The sequence below is a fragment of the Arvicanthis niloticus genome, chromosome 7, assembly GCF_011762505.2.
Source record: "Arvicanthis niloticus isolate mArvNil1 chromosome 7, mArvNil1.pat.X, whole genome shotgun sequence".
NCBI lineage: Eukaryota > Metazoa > Chordata > Mammalia > Rodentia > Muridae > Arvicanthis > Arvicanthis niloticus.
The window spans coordinates 2,526,635-2,543,882 of record NC_047664.1 but is presented as its reverse complement, the minus strand read 5'-3'; the positions used below and the strand labels follow the sequence as shown (position 1 = coordinate 2,543,882).

Genomic DNA, 17,248 nt, shown 5'->3' with positions numbered 1-17,248 from the left:
TCTAGTTTCAGATTCTTGGCCACCCAGGCAATTTTGGGGATGGGTTTCATTTTGTGGATTGGGCCTTAAGTCAGATCAGTTACTGGTTGGTCACGCCCACAAGCTTTGCACCACTATTGGACCAGAGCATCTTTCAGGCGTGTCATTCTTGAAGCTGGAAGAATTTGTAGCTGATTTGGTGTTTACCTTTTTTCTTTATTTGTGTCCAGAGTACATTCCAGTACCATGAATACTAGTCTGTCGGGGTGAAGGCTCCATGTAGGCACCAGCTCAACTTCTCTTTGTTCAATGAGTTGTGTAGGTGCTGTCTTCAACAACAGGCCTTACCATTCGTTTGTGTAGAGCCACCAATAGCTTTGGAAATAGTCTGGGTTGTTTGGGGGTTCCAATTCTTTAGAGTAACAGGATTTACAGAACAAATCTCTCTCTCTCTCTCTCTCTCTCTCTCTCTCTCTCTTTCTCTCTCTCTCTGTCTCTCTCTTTTTCTCTCATATATTTATGTATAAATCATATATATATGGGATTTATTAGAATGACTTACAGGCTAATCCAACCTTGGCTCCCTGTGAGTGGAAGGTTCGAGAATCCAGTTTATTGCTAGATTCATGTATTTTTATCTCAACCTGGGCTTTACTTGTATTCATGCCACTATTTTTACTTCTAGGAGAAAAATGAAAAAATAAGAAGCCTAGAATCCAATATCAACACAGAACATGAGAAAATTTGTTTTGCTTTTGAAAAAGCTAAGAAAATTCATCTTGAACAGCATAAAGAAATGGAAAAACAGATTGAACAAGTAATATATTCTTTAATATATTCTAACCTAAAATTCTTCATGTTCCAAAGAAGAAACAAAGGCTTAGAAATTAATAACAAGACCTGCCATAAGAATCTCACTCTTTCTGAATAATTTTCCAGTGTTTGTTTTCTTTTTTCTTTTCTTTCTTTCTTTTTTTCTTCTTTTTATGTGTGTGGGAGGGTGGGGTGGGGCAGGGTGTCACTATGAATTTCTCACTGTCTTGTACTTAACTCATTATGTAGACCAGGTTGGCCTTGAACTCACAGAGATTCATTTTCCTATGGTTCCCAAGTTCTGGGATCAAATACTATGCCACTTTATGAGGGTCCAGTGTATTTTTATTTTTCATGGTTCTGGTGATAGAACCCAGGACATTGTGCATACTAACCAGGTACTCTCCTAGTGAGATGACCCAGGAGACATTAGGTGCCTGCTTCCAACCCTGATGACTGGAGTTTAAATTGCAGGATCCACATAGTAGAAGGAGAGACTGATTCTTGAAAGTTTTCCTTCAACCTTCATGCACTTAAACACAAAATGAAATAAAATGTAATACTCTTATTTTTTAAAGAATACATAAATAAAAAAATTTCTAAAAGTGTTCAGTAAAATTTATAAATTGGTAATCAGTTTGACTTAGAGGTTTAAAAGAATTAGAAATAAAAGAGGTATATCATTGTCATTATAGACCATAAAAAATCTGAAGAATTTGACTCAGGCTGAACCAGTTATTGGTATGTAGGGGCAGATGGATATCTGTGAGTTCAAGGTCACTATAGACTATATGGCAAGTTTCAGACCAGCCAGGAATACATAATGAGATCTGGCTTTTCAAAACAAAATAAAATAAGCATAGTCCATATTTTTCCAAAAGAAATTTTAAGTCTATATGGTTTGACTGGTAGTTTCTTCCAAACACTGGAGGAAGAAATAACTGATACTATTTAGTCAACCAGGAGAAGATGAACCACCTTAAGTATAAAACTAACACAGAGACAATAAAATGCCACTGTGTTCTTATTAGAATGTGAAGGTAGGGAGTTGTTGGGGTTCAGGGAGTGGCCACTCAAACCACATGTACCATCTCAGTTAAGCAGGAATAGTTTATTGGACGCACACCATGCTGAACATCCAGGACTGCAGAAAGGACTTGGGAACCTAGTTGCAGTCCTAGTCTGCTGTCAGGGTAGACTTTTTACAGGAAAAAACAGGTTCAAAGGTGTAAAGGGCAAGGAGAGGAGCTTGGCTTTCTAGGCAAAGTATTATCTGCTAACCTGTATGCCGATTGGTCCTGAGTAAGGTAAGGAGGGTGGTGGATGAGTTGTGAACAGGGGAATTTCAGAACACTAAGAAAATAGAACGAGTGTTAATAATCATAATTTTTTGGCTTATTAGTAGCATTCTTCAATGTTAGCTACAAAAACCACAGTGAGCTCATAGATAGGCTCATACATAGGCCCAATGGTTAGCTCTGACTCAAGATATTTTAGACATAATAGTTCATATTTACCTTTGGTTTGATGGGTGATAAACTTTGTGGAATTTTTTAAAATTAGCAAACCTCATACAAAACATGCAGAACATACAAAACAAAACAGGGTATGTGAGCCGGGCAGTGGTGGTGCACGCCTTTAATCCCAGCACTTGGGAGGCAGAGGCAGGCGGATTTCTGAGTTCGAGGCCAGCCTGGTCTACAAAGTGAGTTCCAGGACAGCCAGGGCTACACAGAGAAACCCTGTCTTGAAAAAACAAAAAACAAACAAACAAACAAACACAGGGTGTGTGGTCAGCATGTCCTTGAGCCAGGTCACTTCTCTGTGTCAGTGACTGGTAGGCCTGTCACAGCAAGAATATGGAATAGCTGGCAGGCATGGGACAAAATGACTACAGCTGTTCTAAGGGTGTCAGACCATAACTGGAGAGGGAAGATTGATCATAGCAAATACTGATAAGAATGCAAAACAAGTTTAATCTTCTTTTGTTAGTATTAGTGCAAAATGGTACTGCTTTAGAAAACAATTTGACTTTTTCTAAGTAAAAAAATATTTCATATATTTCCCTATAATCCTAGTTCTTTTTCTTAGGATATTGGAAGTTTATGTTTGCAATAAAGCCTGCAAATTTTGTTTATTGTAGCATTACTCATACTGTTAAAACTGAAAACAACCCCATAACTTCCTTGAATGAATAAACAAACTATGATTCTGGGTTGTTGTTCTTTATTTTATTTTTCAAGGCAAGGTTCCTTGTATCTCAGGCTGGCCCTGTACTTGCTATGAAGCCTAAACTGTATATTAGAGAACAGCTCAGTGAGTGCCGAGGTCTGACTGTAAAAGGCCAATACAAAGTTAACTTGCAGTTAAAGGAGCCATTCTATAACTGACTGTGTTTGGTGTTTCATGAATTTATGTGTGTGAAAATTTGAAAGCATAGGGGCTACAGGGATACCATGAAAATTGAATTCAATCCCAAGCACCTATGTAAAAAGCCAGGTGAAGTAGTTCATGTTTTTAATCCCAGCACTGGGAAGGTGGAGACGGAAGGATCTCTGGGCCTTGCTAACAAGGCAATCGAGCAGTATCTGTGAGTTACAGGTTCAGTGATGGACCCAGTCTTAAAAAATAAGGTGGAGTATGATTAAGGAAGTTAACCAACATAAACCTTTGACCTGTAAATGCATATGGACACACATGTGCACATATATACAAACACATAAACAACCCTAAAATTAAAAAAGGAAAAATGATTACTGTATATAATTTTTTAAAGTCTAGAGGCTGAAGAGATGGCTCAGTAGTTAAAGTTACTTGCTGCTCTTTAACAGTACCTAGGGACTGCAGAGACCGCTCAGCAGTCAAGAGCACTGCCTATACTTCCAGAGGTCTTGAGTTCAATTCCCAGCAACCACATGGTGGCTCACAACCATTTGTAATGGGCTCCTAGGCCCTCTTCTGGTGTGTCTGAAGACAGCTACAGTGTACTCCAAGACATAAAATAAATAATTCTTTAACAAAAAAGGGAGAAAGAGCGAGTATCTAGATTTACTTCCTACTGACCATATCTTATCCATTCGCAACCTCTTGTAACTCTCATTCCATAGATCTGACACTCCATTCTATCCTCTGCAGGCAGTTACACATGATGAACAAACATACACTCAAACACACAGACATACACAATTAAGTCTTTAAAAAAATCTGTTATCTAGCCTGGGTGTGGTGGCACATACCTTTAATCCTTAGCACTCAGGCAGAAGCAGGTTGATTCCTGAGGCTATGGCCTACATAGCAAGGTTCTAGGCCAGCCAGAGCTATATATTGAGACCCTGCTAATAAACAAACAAACAAATGGATAAATAATGATCTAGAATTGTTAAGATCTTATGTCTTCTAAACTGTTTTCCCTTCTATGTTTGTAAACTTGCTTATATGTAATACAATCATCCCTTTACTTCCTTGGGAAATTCAACCCATTGATACCTAACCCTGAGAATGCTCCAGTTCTTCATGTAAAATAACATAAATTTGTGTATAACTTCTCTCTACATTCTTTAAATATTTATAGAGTACTTACGATAGCTAATTCAATGGAAATACTATAGAAGTAGTTACTATGCTTTATTTAGGAAATAATCATAATAGTCAGTACAGATAAATGTTTTAAAATATTCTCATTGTGTAGTGTTTGTGTACACAGATTGCAGAACCCTTTGATATGGAAAACCAAATATATATGTATAATAGGGAATGACTGGATAATATATGTATACACACATAAAGCAAATGTGATTTTAAGCAACTGCATTTCACTAAATGGTTTGTATTTGAATTATTCATGTTCAGAATCATGACTTTTTTGTAAACTTTATAAAAATTTTCCACTTTTGGATATTATTTTATTTTAATTTGAGGTAGTTTAGGGTTAAAGTACATGTTGCACCAACATGAGGATCCAAGTTTGGGTCTCCATTACCCACATAGAAAGCCAAGCATCAGTAGCACCCATGCTAGCTGGTAGATCCCTGGAATTTAGTAGCTACCCAGCCTAGTGCATCATTAAACTGGGTTCAGCTAAAGAGAAAGTTTACTTTCACAAAAAGTGAACTGGTAGAAAATAGAGGGAAGATTTCTGATATAGACCTCTGGACTCCTTACATGTATACATACACACATGGGGTGGGGGGAGGGGAGAGTCACACAAATAATAATATATTTTTTTAAGGTTTTCTAGCCAGGCAGTGGTGGCGCACACCTTTAATCCCAGCACTTGGGAGGCAGAGGCAGAGGCAGGTGGATTTCTGAGTTCGAGGCCAGCCTGGTCTACAGAGTAAGTTCCAGGACAGCCAGGGCTACACAGAGAAACCCTGTCTCGAAAAACCAAAGAAAAAAGTTTGCTTTTACCAGTTTTTGGTTAAATTGTGGAGAATAAGAATTTTTACTTTGGGTTGGAAAGATGACTCAGAGGTTAAGAGTGCTGGCTGCTCTTTCAGAGGTTCTGGGTTCACTTCCCAGCAACAACATGGTGGCTCATAACCATCTATAATGAGATCTGATCCCTTCTGGCCTGAAGGCATACATGCAGGCGAATACTGTATAAATAATAATTTTTTTAAAAAAGAGAATTTTTATTTTTATGAAAGTGTAAATTTTAACTTAATATAATGGTGCAGCTGTGATCCCTAGCACATGAGAAGTTAAGAGAGAGGATTGTAATAAGCTCTAGACCAGTCTGGTTTACTTAGAGGGTTCAGGCTAACCTAAAGTAAGACTAAGACCTATGTCTCAACATGTGCACATCATTAGATTTCTGATAAAAGCAGAATTAACCCACTTTAAATTTTAAAGATTTATATATATCTTTATATGTATTTTGCCTGCTTTCTATGTATGCACCATGTATATGCCTGGTGCCCACAGTTCAAAATGGGATTTCAGATCCCCTGAAATGGGAGTCACAGATGATTCTGAGCCACAAACCTGGGCCCTCTGCAGGACTGATAAGTGCTCTGAATCTCTGGGCCGTGTCTCCAGTCGGAATGCTAAGGCAAGTTTGCTATCAGTCTAAGCATAGCTTATGCTGCAGATTGTGACCCATCTCAAGAGCTAAAACTGATAAAGGGTGAAGGGAGAGAGAAAATTTTTGATGTCCTTGTAAGAGAATAGCTACTGAAATGAAAATAAGCTTATCCTACAAACAGGAAGTCCTTCTAGGTGACTTGTTCTAGGTAAACTCTTAAACATGTGTACCTAAATAGACTTGTATAGAGGATGCTGTTTTAACATTGTTGCCGTAATCAAAGCAAAGAGTAAAGATATTGGTATGATCTATAAAATTTCAAGACAGAAAATTGTATTCCATATTGTTGGTGATACATATTTAATGAAAGAATAAAAATGGACCAGTCAATGATAATGACCAGTGGAAGAAAGGGGAAAGAGATAGGCATATGATTTAATTTTTTAAATTAGAAAAACTCAAGGAAATTCCTAAAATGCAAAAATTTACATACTTTCAAATACATATATGTTTAAAGTGTTCCCAGTGTTTTTAAAATGTAATATGAAAACCCTGCTTTTATACTTAGCTTGAAGCTCAACTAGAGAAAAGAGACCAACAATTTAAAGAACAAGAAAAGACCATGTCCATTTTGCAACAAGATATACTGTGTAAACAACATCACCTTGAATCACTAGATAGACTCTTGACGGAAAGTAAAGTGGTAAGAGCTTACATCTTAAGTTTATGTTTCTGTTACATAAATTTAATAAATTCTCAATATTTATTTGCAATCTTAACTGTATTTTTTTACCAAAATTTATTTATAGGAAATGGAAAAAGAAAATATGAAGAAAGATGAAGCTTTAAAAGCATTGCAGATTCATGTATCTGAAGAAACAATCAAGGCTAGTATGGTTGTGTACTTTTTGTATTTTGGTATGTGTATGCGTGTGTGAGTGTATGTGTGTGTATGTGTGTGTGCACATGCATGTATGCCTTTCTGATAAATTATTAAAATTGTAATGTATAAAAGTCAATTAAAGGACTGGGAAAATGGCTTAGTGGTTAAGAGAGTGTATTGTTCTTGAATAGGACCTGAATTCAGTTCCAGCAGCCTGTTGGTCAGTGACAATTGCCTGTAGCTCCAGCTTCAGGGGATTCCACCCCTTTTTGGTCTCATAGTACACACAAAGGTATTTCTAAATATTTTATTTTTTATCTATAGTTGCAAGTCATTAATGTTACCAATGAGAAAGAATACAGGAGGAGGGCTCCTGTGCACACACATCTTCCCCTGCAGACACAAATATCATTTAAGCAACCTTAAATTTCTCAGTCTTATTTTTTGAGATAGGTTATCTTATCAAACCTGGAGCTTGCCACTTGAGCTATTTTATTTTGCCTGTCGTGTGAGCTTCAGTGATGTACCTGTCTCTACCTCTTGATACTAGAATTACACACACACATGCATGCTGACACTGATGACTTCTTATGTAGTGCTAGAGTCTGACCCGTGACCCCAGTGTTTGCCATGTAGGCACTCTACTGAACGAGCTGTCTTCTCAGCCCAGCAATTACTTACACCTTTATTTACTGTTATGGAGTTGGGCTTACTCAGATTCACCATGACCATAAATAAGTTTTAGCAAGAAGAGGCCTTTTCTTTTAGATACTGGCATCCACTATGGGGCCAGAACTGCACCTGAGAGCGCTCCTAAGATGTAGCACCTAGCCATATCAGCCTGAGGTTTATAAAGCAAAAACCACAGATTGTATGTGTCCTGTCTATGTGTAGTCAGGGTCTAATTTTAACATGTATGACTTGCAGTTGTCCTGGGCAGCTTTTTGAGCAGAGTAAGCAAGAGTCAGCTTTTAATTATAAAAGTTAGAATAATAGTTTGTTATGACCTACTACTCACTATCTTGCTAGAATAGCAAATTTTATAAGATCAGTTAATTTAGAATAGTTTTTAATGTCTGGGAAATGGGCTGCTAGGGTACAACCTGTTAAAGTTAGAGGCTTACATGTTAGAGGCATTTTTTGCTTTTCAGTTTCTCAAGCATAGTTAAGTCTAAACTTTAAATGTAATATTAACCATCACACCATAGTTACTACTGTATCATTCAACAATTTAACACTTACTGTCATGTCAGTTTATTATAGATATAATAGTAAACTTAATTTTAAAAATTAGTATGCAGGTCAAGCATAGTAGCCCTGCCTTTAATCCTAGCACTTGGGAGAAGAGTCTAGAAGATTGTCAAAAGATGGAGGCTAACCTGGTCTATATGGTGAGTTCCAGGCCAGCTAAGGCTCCAGAGTAGTACTTTGTTTCAAAAAGCTAGGGGGAAAAAAGGTAAATAACTTTGTATGTAAGGTTGTAGGCATGAAACTATTGCATTAAATAATATTCCATGGCTGTTAAAACTCCTGGTTTTTATTAAATCACCTAAAACATCTAAGCAGTGTTTTATGTTAATGGCCAGATAAGAGATACGAACTCAGAAAATGAATGAGAGTCATGCATTTAATATTTTTCCCTTGGTGCCTTTCAAAGAACTTTTTATTGGTTCTTTGTGAATTTCATCTCATGTACTGCAATCCCACTCTTCTTCCCTCCTCTCACACCTGTCCTCCACCCTTGCAACCTCCCTCTCAACAGAGGAAAAAAAAAAAAACCTCATTGTGGAATCTGTAGCGTGTCATATAGTATACCCTTCTGTCCATACTTCTTTCCTTTTAAATGTTATGGGTTGTTGTTGTGGTATGAGGCCTCTGGCTTCTGTTACATTATCAATACTGGAGCCTCATGTCCATGTCATGGATATCCTGTAATTTTGGATCTGTAGGACTGGCCTCTTTATACACTCCAGCAATTTATCCAGGGTAGATGTTGGGGAGGGCCAATTCAAAGCCCTGGATCTGGACCTGGATCTGAGAGGTGTCTGAGCTGGCCAGCCCACCAGCTCTCCTGCACCCACAGCACTGGGGTAAGGTCTCCTGTTTTGCTCCTGACTGGTCCATCCAGTACATCAGCCAGCAGAGAGCAGAGCCAGCTCTCCCACTCTTTTTCCCTTGGGGCTGGCTCATCATTCCCATGCCATCTATACTGTGCTGCCCAGGTGATTTGTAGGACCTGCTCTTGGAAGTGCTACCATAGGTGAGGGCCTGGGTAGGCTTTCCTCCTCTCATGTCCCTGGGCTGCCTTACCCACCACCCCCATAACCAGGGCCAACTCTGTCCTGTTGCCCAGGCTAGGTGCAGGGTCTACTCTCTGGGGAAGGCCCTGTTGGAGAAGGTGAAGGACAGAACCAGCTCTCCTGCTTTCATGACCCCAGGGCCAGGTCTCCTGCCTGCTGCAGGGGGGAGGGGTGAAGAGGGTATCTCTCGCTCATCCATGCCACTGCATGCATCCATGCATGCAGTTCTCCTACAGTCATACCCTCAGGGCCAGTTTACCTGCAACTGTAATTCTGTAACTAAGGCCAGCTCTCTGTGCTTCTGGGTGATGTGCAGGCCCATTTACCAGATTACTGCAGCTGGCTAGCGATGGGATCAGCTTTCTTGATCTCGTGCCCCCAGGGTCAGCTCTCCAATGATGCCAAGGTGTGGGGTGGGACCAGTTCTGCACACCCCCTCAAACACCAACATGTCCCTGGGCAGTAGCCCAGACTAGGGACATCTGCATAGCCTTTGGTGCTAACAAACTGTTGCTATTGCAGGGCCATGGACCCAGTGGCATCACAAACTAGGATCCCACCATGGTCCTAGGAGGCATCACTGGCTACTCACATCAGACTGTTCCTCACTACCTTCAAGTCTCCAGTTCTACCTCTCCTCATTGTTCCCCCATCCTTCTGTTTGTATTTATTTCTCCCCCACTTATTTGCTCCTCTTAGTGGCACTCAGGTTCTCTGAGTGTTTGGGGGTTATCTCAGGAGTGTTCTCAGGAGTGCTGTGCCCAACCAATGTATTATGGCACCAGACAGGGGTCATTTTGGGCATAATCTGTCTCCCAGGCTTGCAAAGCACTGGGCTGGTGATCATCTCAGGCTTGCTCCTTGCTCAGGTCCACCTGTGTGGCCCCATGCCAGGGTCATGTACTGAGCTCACCCCTGCCTAGGACCTTCTGATTCTTCTAGTCTCTGGATTCTTCTAATCTCTGGTTTGTTCCTGCCTAGCCAGTTGGCTCCAGGCTCTGGCTCATTCCCTGCCCTGGAAGTCCCTCTGGGCCTGCACAGTGCTGGGCTGGCTGTCTCAGGCTTGCTTTTGCTTTTCTCAGTGAGTGTCAGGCTATTAATCATTTAGACGTGTACAGGTCAGGACACAGAGCCTAGGCATGGCCTCGCTCCTGTCTGTCACTACTGACACACACGTAACACAGCAGGCACACCTGCAAGGCCTCTAGGGGCAGCCTTTTGGCACTTTTAAAGGGGTTTTCATTTGGGGAAAAATAAACATGAGAAAGAAATACAGAAGCAAAACACCTTTGTTCCAATATAATAAATAATTTTAACGTGGAATATTGATAGCAATAAAAGTCTAGGGTCCTTTGTGATTATGCCATTTTACCTTCTTTTTTTTTTTTTTTTTTACAACTTTTATACAAATTTTTTTGTATGACTCAATTTGCTAATTGCAAGACTAATATGAGCTGTGTGTAGGAAAGTTAAAACTATCGGTTTAAAGTTGTATTTTAGGAGTATAATCAGTGAGAGCTAGAAGGTTGATGAGCCTACGGACACTCCTCAGTGTTGGGATCCCTGCCAAGTGTGAACGAAGCCCTGTGCTTGATTGTGTAGCACCAATATAAAGAGATAAAGTCTGCATAGGTAACAAGGTCCCACAGAGAAAACAAGTATGTTTCTTATCTATAAAATACATTGTTGAAAGGGTGCTCCTTAGGTTTCAAGATTATATTTGATCTTTTCTATTATTTTCTCTTCTGGATTCTGTTCTCCCAACAAAGAAAGTGGACAAATAACCAAGCATTTATTGAGGCTGTATCACCTCTGGTCCTCACTTGGTTATCCCCACCTCATGTACCTGAGGAAGTTCTTTGGTTCAACAAGAGCAGTTAATTTTTGTTCTTATTTTATTCATATACAAGTAGTTTGTATACAGTACAAGTGATTCTTTATATGTGATTCAGACTCAAATTCTGTAAAGTAAGAAATCTCTTTCTTATATTCATTGGTTTTGCTTGATTTGTTAATTTTTTAAATAGTATTTTAAAAATGTCAAACCCACAAAATAATTCAAACAATAGTACAAGGAATACCTGTGTATCTCTCACCTAGATACACTGTCCTTGAAGCTATAGCTACACTCCTCTCTTCCTCTTCTCACCACATACACATGATGCTTATGTGTGCACTACACCTCCCATACACATTCTTCCTTTTTGGCCACCACTTAAGAGAAGGTGTTGTTTTACAATTTCCCAATAATCTAAAAATATTTTTTATAGTCTTGGTGCTGAAAGCATCTGTATTACCTGGGAACTTGTTAGATTTGCCAAATATATAGCCATATTTTATGTTAGTCTTGATACCTTCCTGAGGGCATACTAACTTAGAAATTTTTTTCTAAGATCAAACCTAGGCACCTTATGTATGCTGTTCTATTACTGAGCCACATTCCGGACCTCAGGTCTCATTAGTTTAAGAGGAACATTTATTGAACTGTCTTTGGAGTGTTTGATCCCATATGAGTGTCTGATTCCTCAATAACCTTATGACGATAGTTTTATTGTCTTGTAATGAATCTTATTTGAGTAATTTGTATTATTATCAGGTATTAATGCTTATTCTCTTGTTTGAGACAGAGAATTTACTCGTGTTTTTATTTTTATTGAGTCAGGCTTTCTCTGTGTAACCTTGGCTGTATGTAGATTAGGCTGTTCTTGAACTCCGAGATCTGCCTGCTTCTGTCTTCTGAGTATTGGGATTAAGGGTGTATATCAGCAAGCTTGGGTGGATGAAGTGGAAACTTCTGGTTTCTTTGGAAAGTCAGTTATGTCAAACAATGTTTTGCTGGAGCACACAGATGAAAGGATGTTGTTCTAAAGCAGACACATGAAAGAATGTTTTCCTAAAGCAGACACAGATGAAAGGATGTTTTTCTATAGCAGACACGTGAAAGGTCTCATGCTGTTTAGAAGGAATATAAATAGGACCCCATAGGCAGTGGGACCTCGAGCGTTGGTTTGCTTTGCTCTGCCTTGCTGTTGTTTGCTGGTAACACACATGTGTGTTTGACTTACTTTGCATTGTTGATCTCTGCTTGTGGTGACACCATTGAGAGATACTTGCCAAAAAACTTACTGTGAAGTTCTTGCTGCTTCTTGTCACTACAGTGGCCCAAGGCCAGTTAGTGAGCCTTGCAAGTTTCTTCTGGATTGAACAGCTCTTGTTGGTTCATGTGTGATAACTGCTAAGTGGCAGTCCAGACTGCTGATTCATAGTTGGTGTTTGCTACTGGACTGAACTGCTGATATCCTGACAACAAAGACTAGACTCAGCCACAGAGAACTATTTCTAAACGGGTCTACTTTCCCTGTGTCCTAATAACTTTTCTTTTCCACTACCTCTAGTGGGTAGTGGGCTAGAGGGTAGGTTGAACACTTATTAAAGCAGGTTGAGAAAAATGTAGGTGGGTTTTTGCTTTTCATAAAGCAATTGTTAATTTAAAAATTTTAAAATTAGGGGCTAGAGAGATGGTTCTGGTTCTCTCCTGCAGATGAACTGCTTTTACAGAGGACTTAAGTTTGGTTCCCAGCACCCACATCAGGTAGCTCTGCAACTACCTTTTAACTCTAGCTCCAGGGGGATCTCATGCTCTCTTCTAGACTCTGGATACCTACATAAATCCATACATGCACACACATAATAAACATTGTTACTAGGACAATTTTTTAAAACAAAGATAGTCATTTATAATGGCAGACTTTTGACTGTCAGTAGTTACATAGTCAAGCTGAAACAGTCTTTCATAATGCTGGCGTCAGAATTCCATTTTAGAAAGAATTATTACCTTTTAGAAGAATTACAAGGGTGATTTCATAATGTTGAATAGTCTGAGAAGAAAATTTCTCCTTTTTTCCCCCTCTATTCTTGCTGAAATTTCTTTCACAGTTTAAAATGTGACATTATTATTTAGAGGAAAGGGATCGATCTTCCCTTGCAAAACAAAAGCTCAAAATTGGAAGGAAAGGAAAAAGCAAGATAAGAATCTCACGAATAGATGGGATAGAGGGGCCTGGTTATGTATATATAAACCAGGGAACTTGTCTTCTTTTCCCTACCCCTACCCCTACCCCCAGGGTTTCACCATGTAGCTTGGCTGTCCTGGAACTCACTCTGTAGACCAATCAGGTTGTCCTCAAACCCACAGAGATCACCTGCTTCTGCTTCCAAAGTGCTGAGATTAAAGATGTGCACTGCCACTGCCCAGCTTGAGTTAGTTTTTTAAGTTACTAAATTTGATTTTCTCGTTTATATTTAGATAGCACAAAGCATTTATTTATAAAGTTATTGCTATCTTAAAAATACTTTCATAGATACCAAGCAAAGAATTTTTTTCCCTCTGATAAATTTATCTTCTTAATAAACAAGAATTTCCAAATGGTATCGTCTTAGCAACATTCATAGGATAGTTGTACTTACTTAAGAAATAAGCAATATATTTACCTTTTTTTTAAAAAAGACTTATTTTTATTTATTTCATGTATATGAGTACACTGTAGCTGTCTTCAGACACACCAGAAGAGGGCATCAGATCCCATTACAGATGGTTGTGAGCCACCATGTGGTTGCTGGGAATTGAACTCAGGACCTTTAGAAGAGCAGTCAGTGCTCTTAACCACTGAGCCATCTCTCCAGCCCCTATATTTACCTTTTTAAGAGAGTGCTTATGAGTGTCTCCTTGTTACTCTTTCAAATAACCATTCTGTAGATTTGAACCCTTCTATCATCTTACTGCTGTCTTTCATAGTGCTTTGCCATGAACTTACTTTGTTCAGGAGTCTTTTATATGATTCGTCTATGATACCCTGGTTTGCCGTGAGGAATGAGTTTTTTCAGTGAATCTTTTCTGTCATACAATTTTATATCCTAATAGAACTATTTTAGAGGTGTAAATTTTACCTAAGATTTTTGATTACGTTGTATTTGTGTTGAGATTGCTTGCAACACTGCACATGTGTTTGTGTGTAGCAGTATATGCTGGGTAGAGGACAGAATAACTTTGCTGAGTTGATTGTCTCCTTCCACCACAGGTTTAGGAATCAAACTCAGGATGCCAGGCTTGTGCAGCAAGTGCTTTTGTGGCTTAGTCACCTTACTGGCCCTGGTTCAGTGTGTGAAGCAATAAAGTAACATTAGGAGACATATTTGTAAAACATTTTACATAGAATAAATACCCATTAGTGCTAATTCATTCAGTTAATATTGATTTGTTTCCATTTATTTGTTTGTTTTTTTATTTACTTACTTATTTTCAAGGCAGACTCTACATAGCCCTGGAATTCTTACATCTCACTCTGTAGACCAGGCTGGCCTGGAACTTAGAGGTTTGCCTTCTTTTACCTCTTGAGTGCTGGGATAAAGGCATGCACCTCCACATCCAGCCTTGCTTTTTCTTGTTTTTTTGATGTTATATTTTGCTTGTTTTGACTTTAGGTCAGACAACTGGATTCAGCATTAGAAATCTGTAAAGAAGAACTTGCTTTGCATTTGAATCAATTGGAAGGAAATAAGGAAAAATTTGAAAAACAGCTGAAGAAGAAATCTGAAGAGGTAGTTACTCTTATTTAGAAAATTTGCAAGTTTTTTTCTTTTTAAATGTATGAGTTCTCTGTTTGCATGTACACCTGCATACCAGAAGAGGGCATTAGAACCCTTTCTAGATGGTCATGAGTCACCATGTGGTTGTTGGAAATTGAACTCAGGACTTCGGGAAGAGCAGTCAATGCTCTTTAACTTGGGCCATCTCACCAGCCCCACATTTATAAGTTTTTGCTCTTATTATTGTTTTGTTTTATTTTTTATTATTTATTTATTTATTTATTTATTTATTTTGGTTTTTTCGAGACAGGGTTTCTCTGTGTAGCCCTGGCTGTCCTGGAACTCACTTTGTAGACCAGGCTGGCCTCGAACTCAGAAATCCGCCTGCCTCTGCCTCTCAAGTGCTGGGATTAAAGGCGTGCACCACCACTGCCAGGCTTGTTTTATTTTTAAATGGTATTTTCAATATAATTTTTTCTTTTGCCATTTTTAAAGGCAAGATTGGTCTAGGGTATCCAACGGTAACTTGAGACTTGCTATGTAACTATGTTCTATGGTGTAGAACTTAGGATCCTCCTTTCTTTCTTTCTTTCTTTCTTTCTTTCTTTCTTTCTTTCTTTCTTTCTAAGTATAAAGTTTATTCAGCGCATGGGGAGGTGAGCCAGGAGGGTAGTAGAGGCAGAGAGAGAGAGAGAGAGAGAGAGAGAGAGAGAGAGAAAGAGAGAGAGAGAGAGAGAAATAGAGGAGTAGAGGAATAGAGGCCATCCATGAGCACATGGAGAAAGTGGGAAGGGAAGGGGAAAGGGGTGAAGGGACAGGGAGAAGCAAGAGACAAGAGAGAGCAAGAGATCAAGAGCACTTAGGACCTTCCTATTTCTACTTGTCAAGTGCTGAGATTACAGATGCATATAACCATACCTGGTTTATGTGCTGCTGTGGATGGCACCCATGGCATGCCAGGCACCCTAAGCTGCTTATTACTGTGCTAAGACACTATGACTAAGGTGACATAGAGAAGAAAGAATTTATTTGTGGCTTCCAGCTTGAGAGGGTTAGAAGCTATGACCAACATGGCAGCATAGCAGCAGGCATGGCACTGGAGCAGTCTCTAAGAGCTTATATGTTGAGACACAGCCATGAGGGCAGAGAGTTAACTGCAAATGGATGAGTCTTTTGCAACCGCAAACCATACCCCCAGTGACACATGTCTTCTAACAAGGTCACACCTCCTAATCCTTCCCAAACAGCTTCACCCACCAAGTACCCAGTGATATATGCCTTGGGAGCCATTGCCTCTCAGACGACCACACTAGGCAGAGTCTTTAACAAGTGAGTTACATCCTCATCTCCTTACTATGCTTAAAACGTACATCTTTATATATATGTGACATCAAAACAAATTCTAAATTACATATCCTTTAAAGAATAGACTTTCATTACAGCATAAAATATAATACTTTAAAATTCAAATTGATTTATTTTTTAGAATCAGAGTAATAAGTTACAAGTATTACAGAATAATTTTAATATAAATTAATGTCTAAAGCATTGTTTTAGATTTAGAAGTATAAAATTCTTCAAAAATTTGTTTTTTTGTTTTTTGTTTTTTGTTTTTCAAGACAGCGTTTCTCTGTGTATCTTTGGCTGTCCTGAACTCACTCTGTAGACCAGGCTGGCCTTGAAATCAGAGATCTGCTTCCCTCCTAAGTGTTGGGATTAAAGATATGCACCATCATTTCTTGGCAAAAATTAAACTTTTTGTTTTTGTTTCTTCTTGTTGTTTAAGGATTAAGAATTATGTTTAGAAGCTGGACATGGTGGTGCATATTTATAATCCCAGTGCTTGGATGGCAGACTCAGAAGGATTATGAGTTTTAGGTGACCCTGAACTACCTAGTTTTAAGCTATCCATGGCTGCATAGTGAGATACTATTTTTTTTCCTTTTTTTTTTTAAAAAAAAATCAGGTTTAGCAACTAAACTTTATTGAGATAAAATTTGCAGTTACTAGATTAAGACCCTTTCTGACGTGCCGAAGACATGGCTCAGCAGGTAAAGCCGCTTTCCCAAGCCTGAGGATGACTGCACTCTCTCCTGGCGTCCACCTGGGAGGAAAGAGAGCTGGCTCTCAGGGCTTTCCTCCTGCCTCCAAACACACATGAAACAAACTGTGAAGTCTAATTATAACCCCTGCTTCCACTCACTTGTTCTGTGTTTTGAGACGGAGAAGCCTTGCTATAGGTCTAGCTAGCCTCTAGTTTGCAATATTCTCGCCTCAGCCTCCCAGGTGTTGGGGTTTTAGTGTGTACTGAAACCTTAAATATTCAAAGTGAATCATTAAAATTTTGTAGTTGATATTGTTATTCCTGTATGTGTTAGAATGTGAATATTCTGGATTTATTTGCTGCAATATTATATAAACTATTATATTAACAGTATTAAATATTATAAATATCACCTGATTTTATTGTGTAGTGATTTTGGTTTTATATCTGTAAAGGGGAAAGGTCATCAAGTAAAGTGCAGATCAACCCAGGGTTTTCTCCCTTTTTGAGATGGGTTGTAGAACGCATTCTTCTTATGACATTAAAATGTGACCTGATGTATATACTCTTCCTACCTAGAGAAAGCTATTTATGACTTCAGAGTACAAGGTCACATAAGA

General features: G+C 38.9%; 1 protein-coding gene and 1 non-coding gene across 6 annotated transcripts in view; one reads left to right on the top strand and one right to left on the bottom strand.

The window, feature by feature from the left end:
• The window catches only part of Ccdc18 (coiled-coil domain containing 18), a 96,412-nt gene that overhangs the window by 39,074 nt on the left and 40,090 nt on the right, over positions 1–17,248 (top strand). For 4 of the 5 annotated variants that reach the window (XM_034509275.2, XM_076937775.1, XM_076937773.1 and 1 more), the window contains 4 exons: positions 665–796; positions 6,384–6,518; positions 6,625–6,702; positions 14,480–14,596. In XM_034509275.2, the coding sequence (XP_034365166.1) occupies positions 665–796; positions 6,384–6,518; positions 6,625–6,702; positions 14,480–14,596 (462 nt within the window). The remainder of the gene's footprint in view (positions 1–664; positions 797–6,383; positions 6,519–6,624; positions 6,703–14,479; positions 14,597–17,248) is intronic. The other variant, XM_076937774.1, reaches the window with a different exon arrangement.
• LOC117713214 (small nucleolar RNA SNORA17) lies at positions 10,083–10,213 on the bottom strand. Its single transcript, XR_004607393.1, has one exon. It is a non-coding gene; the product is annotated as a small nucleolar RNA SNORA17 (small nucleolar RNA).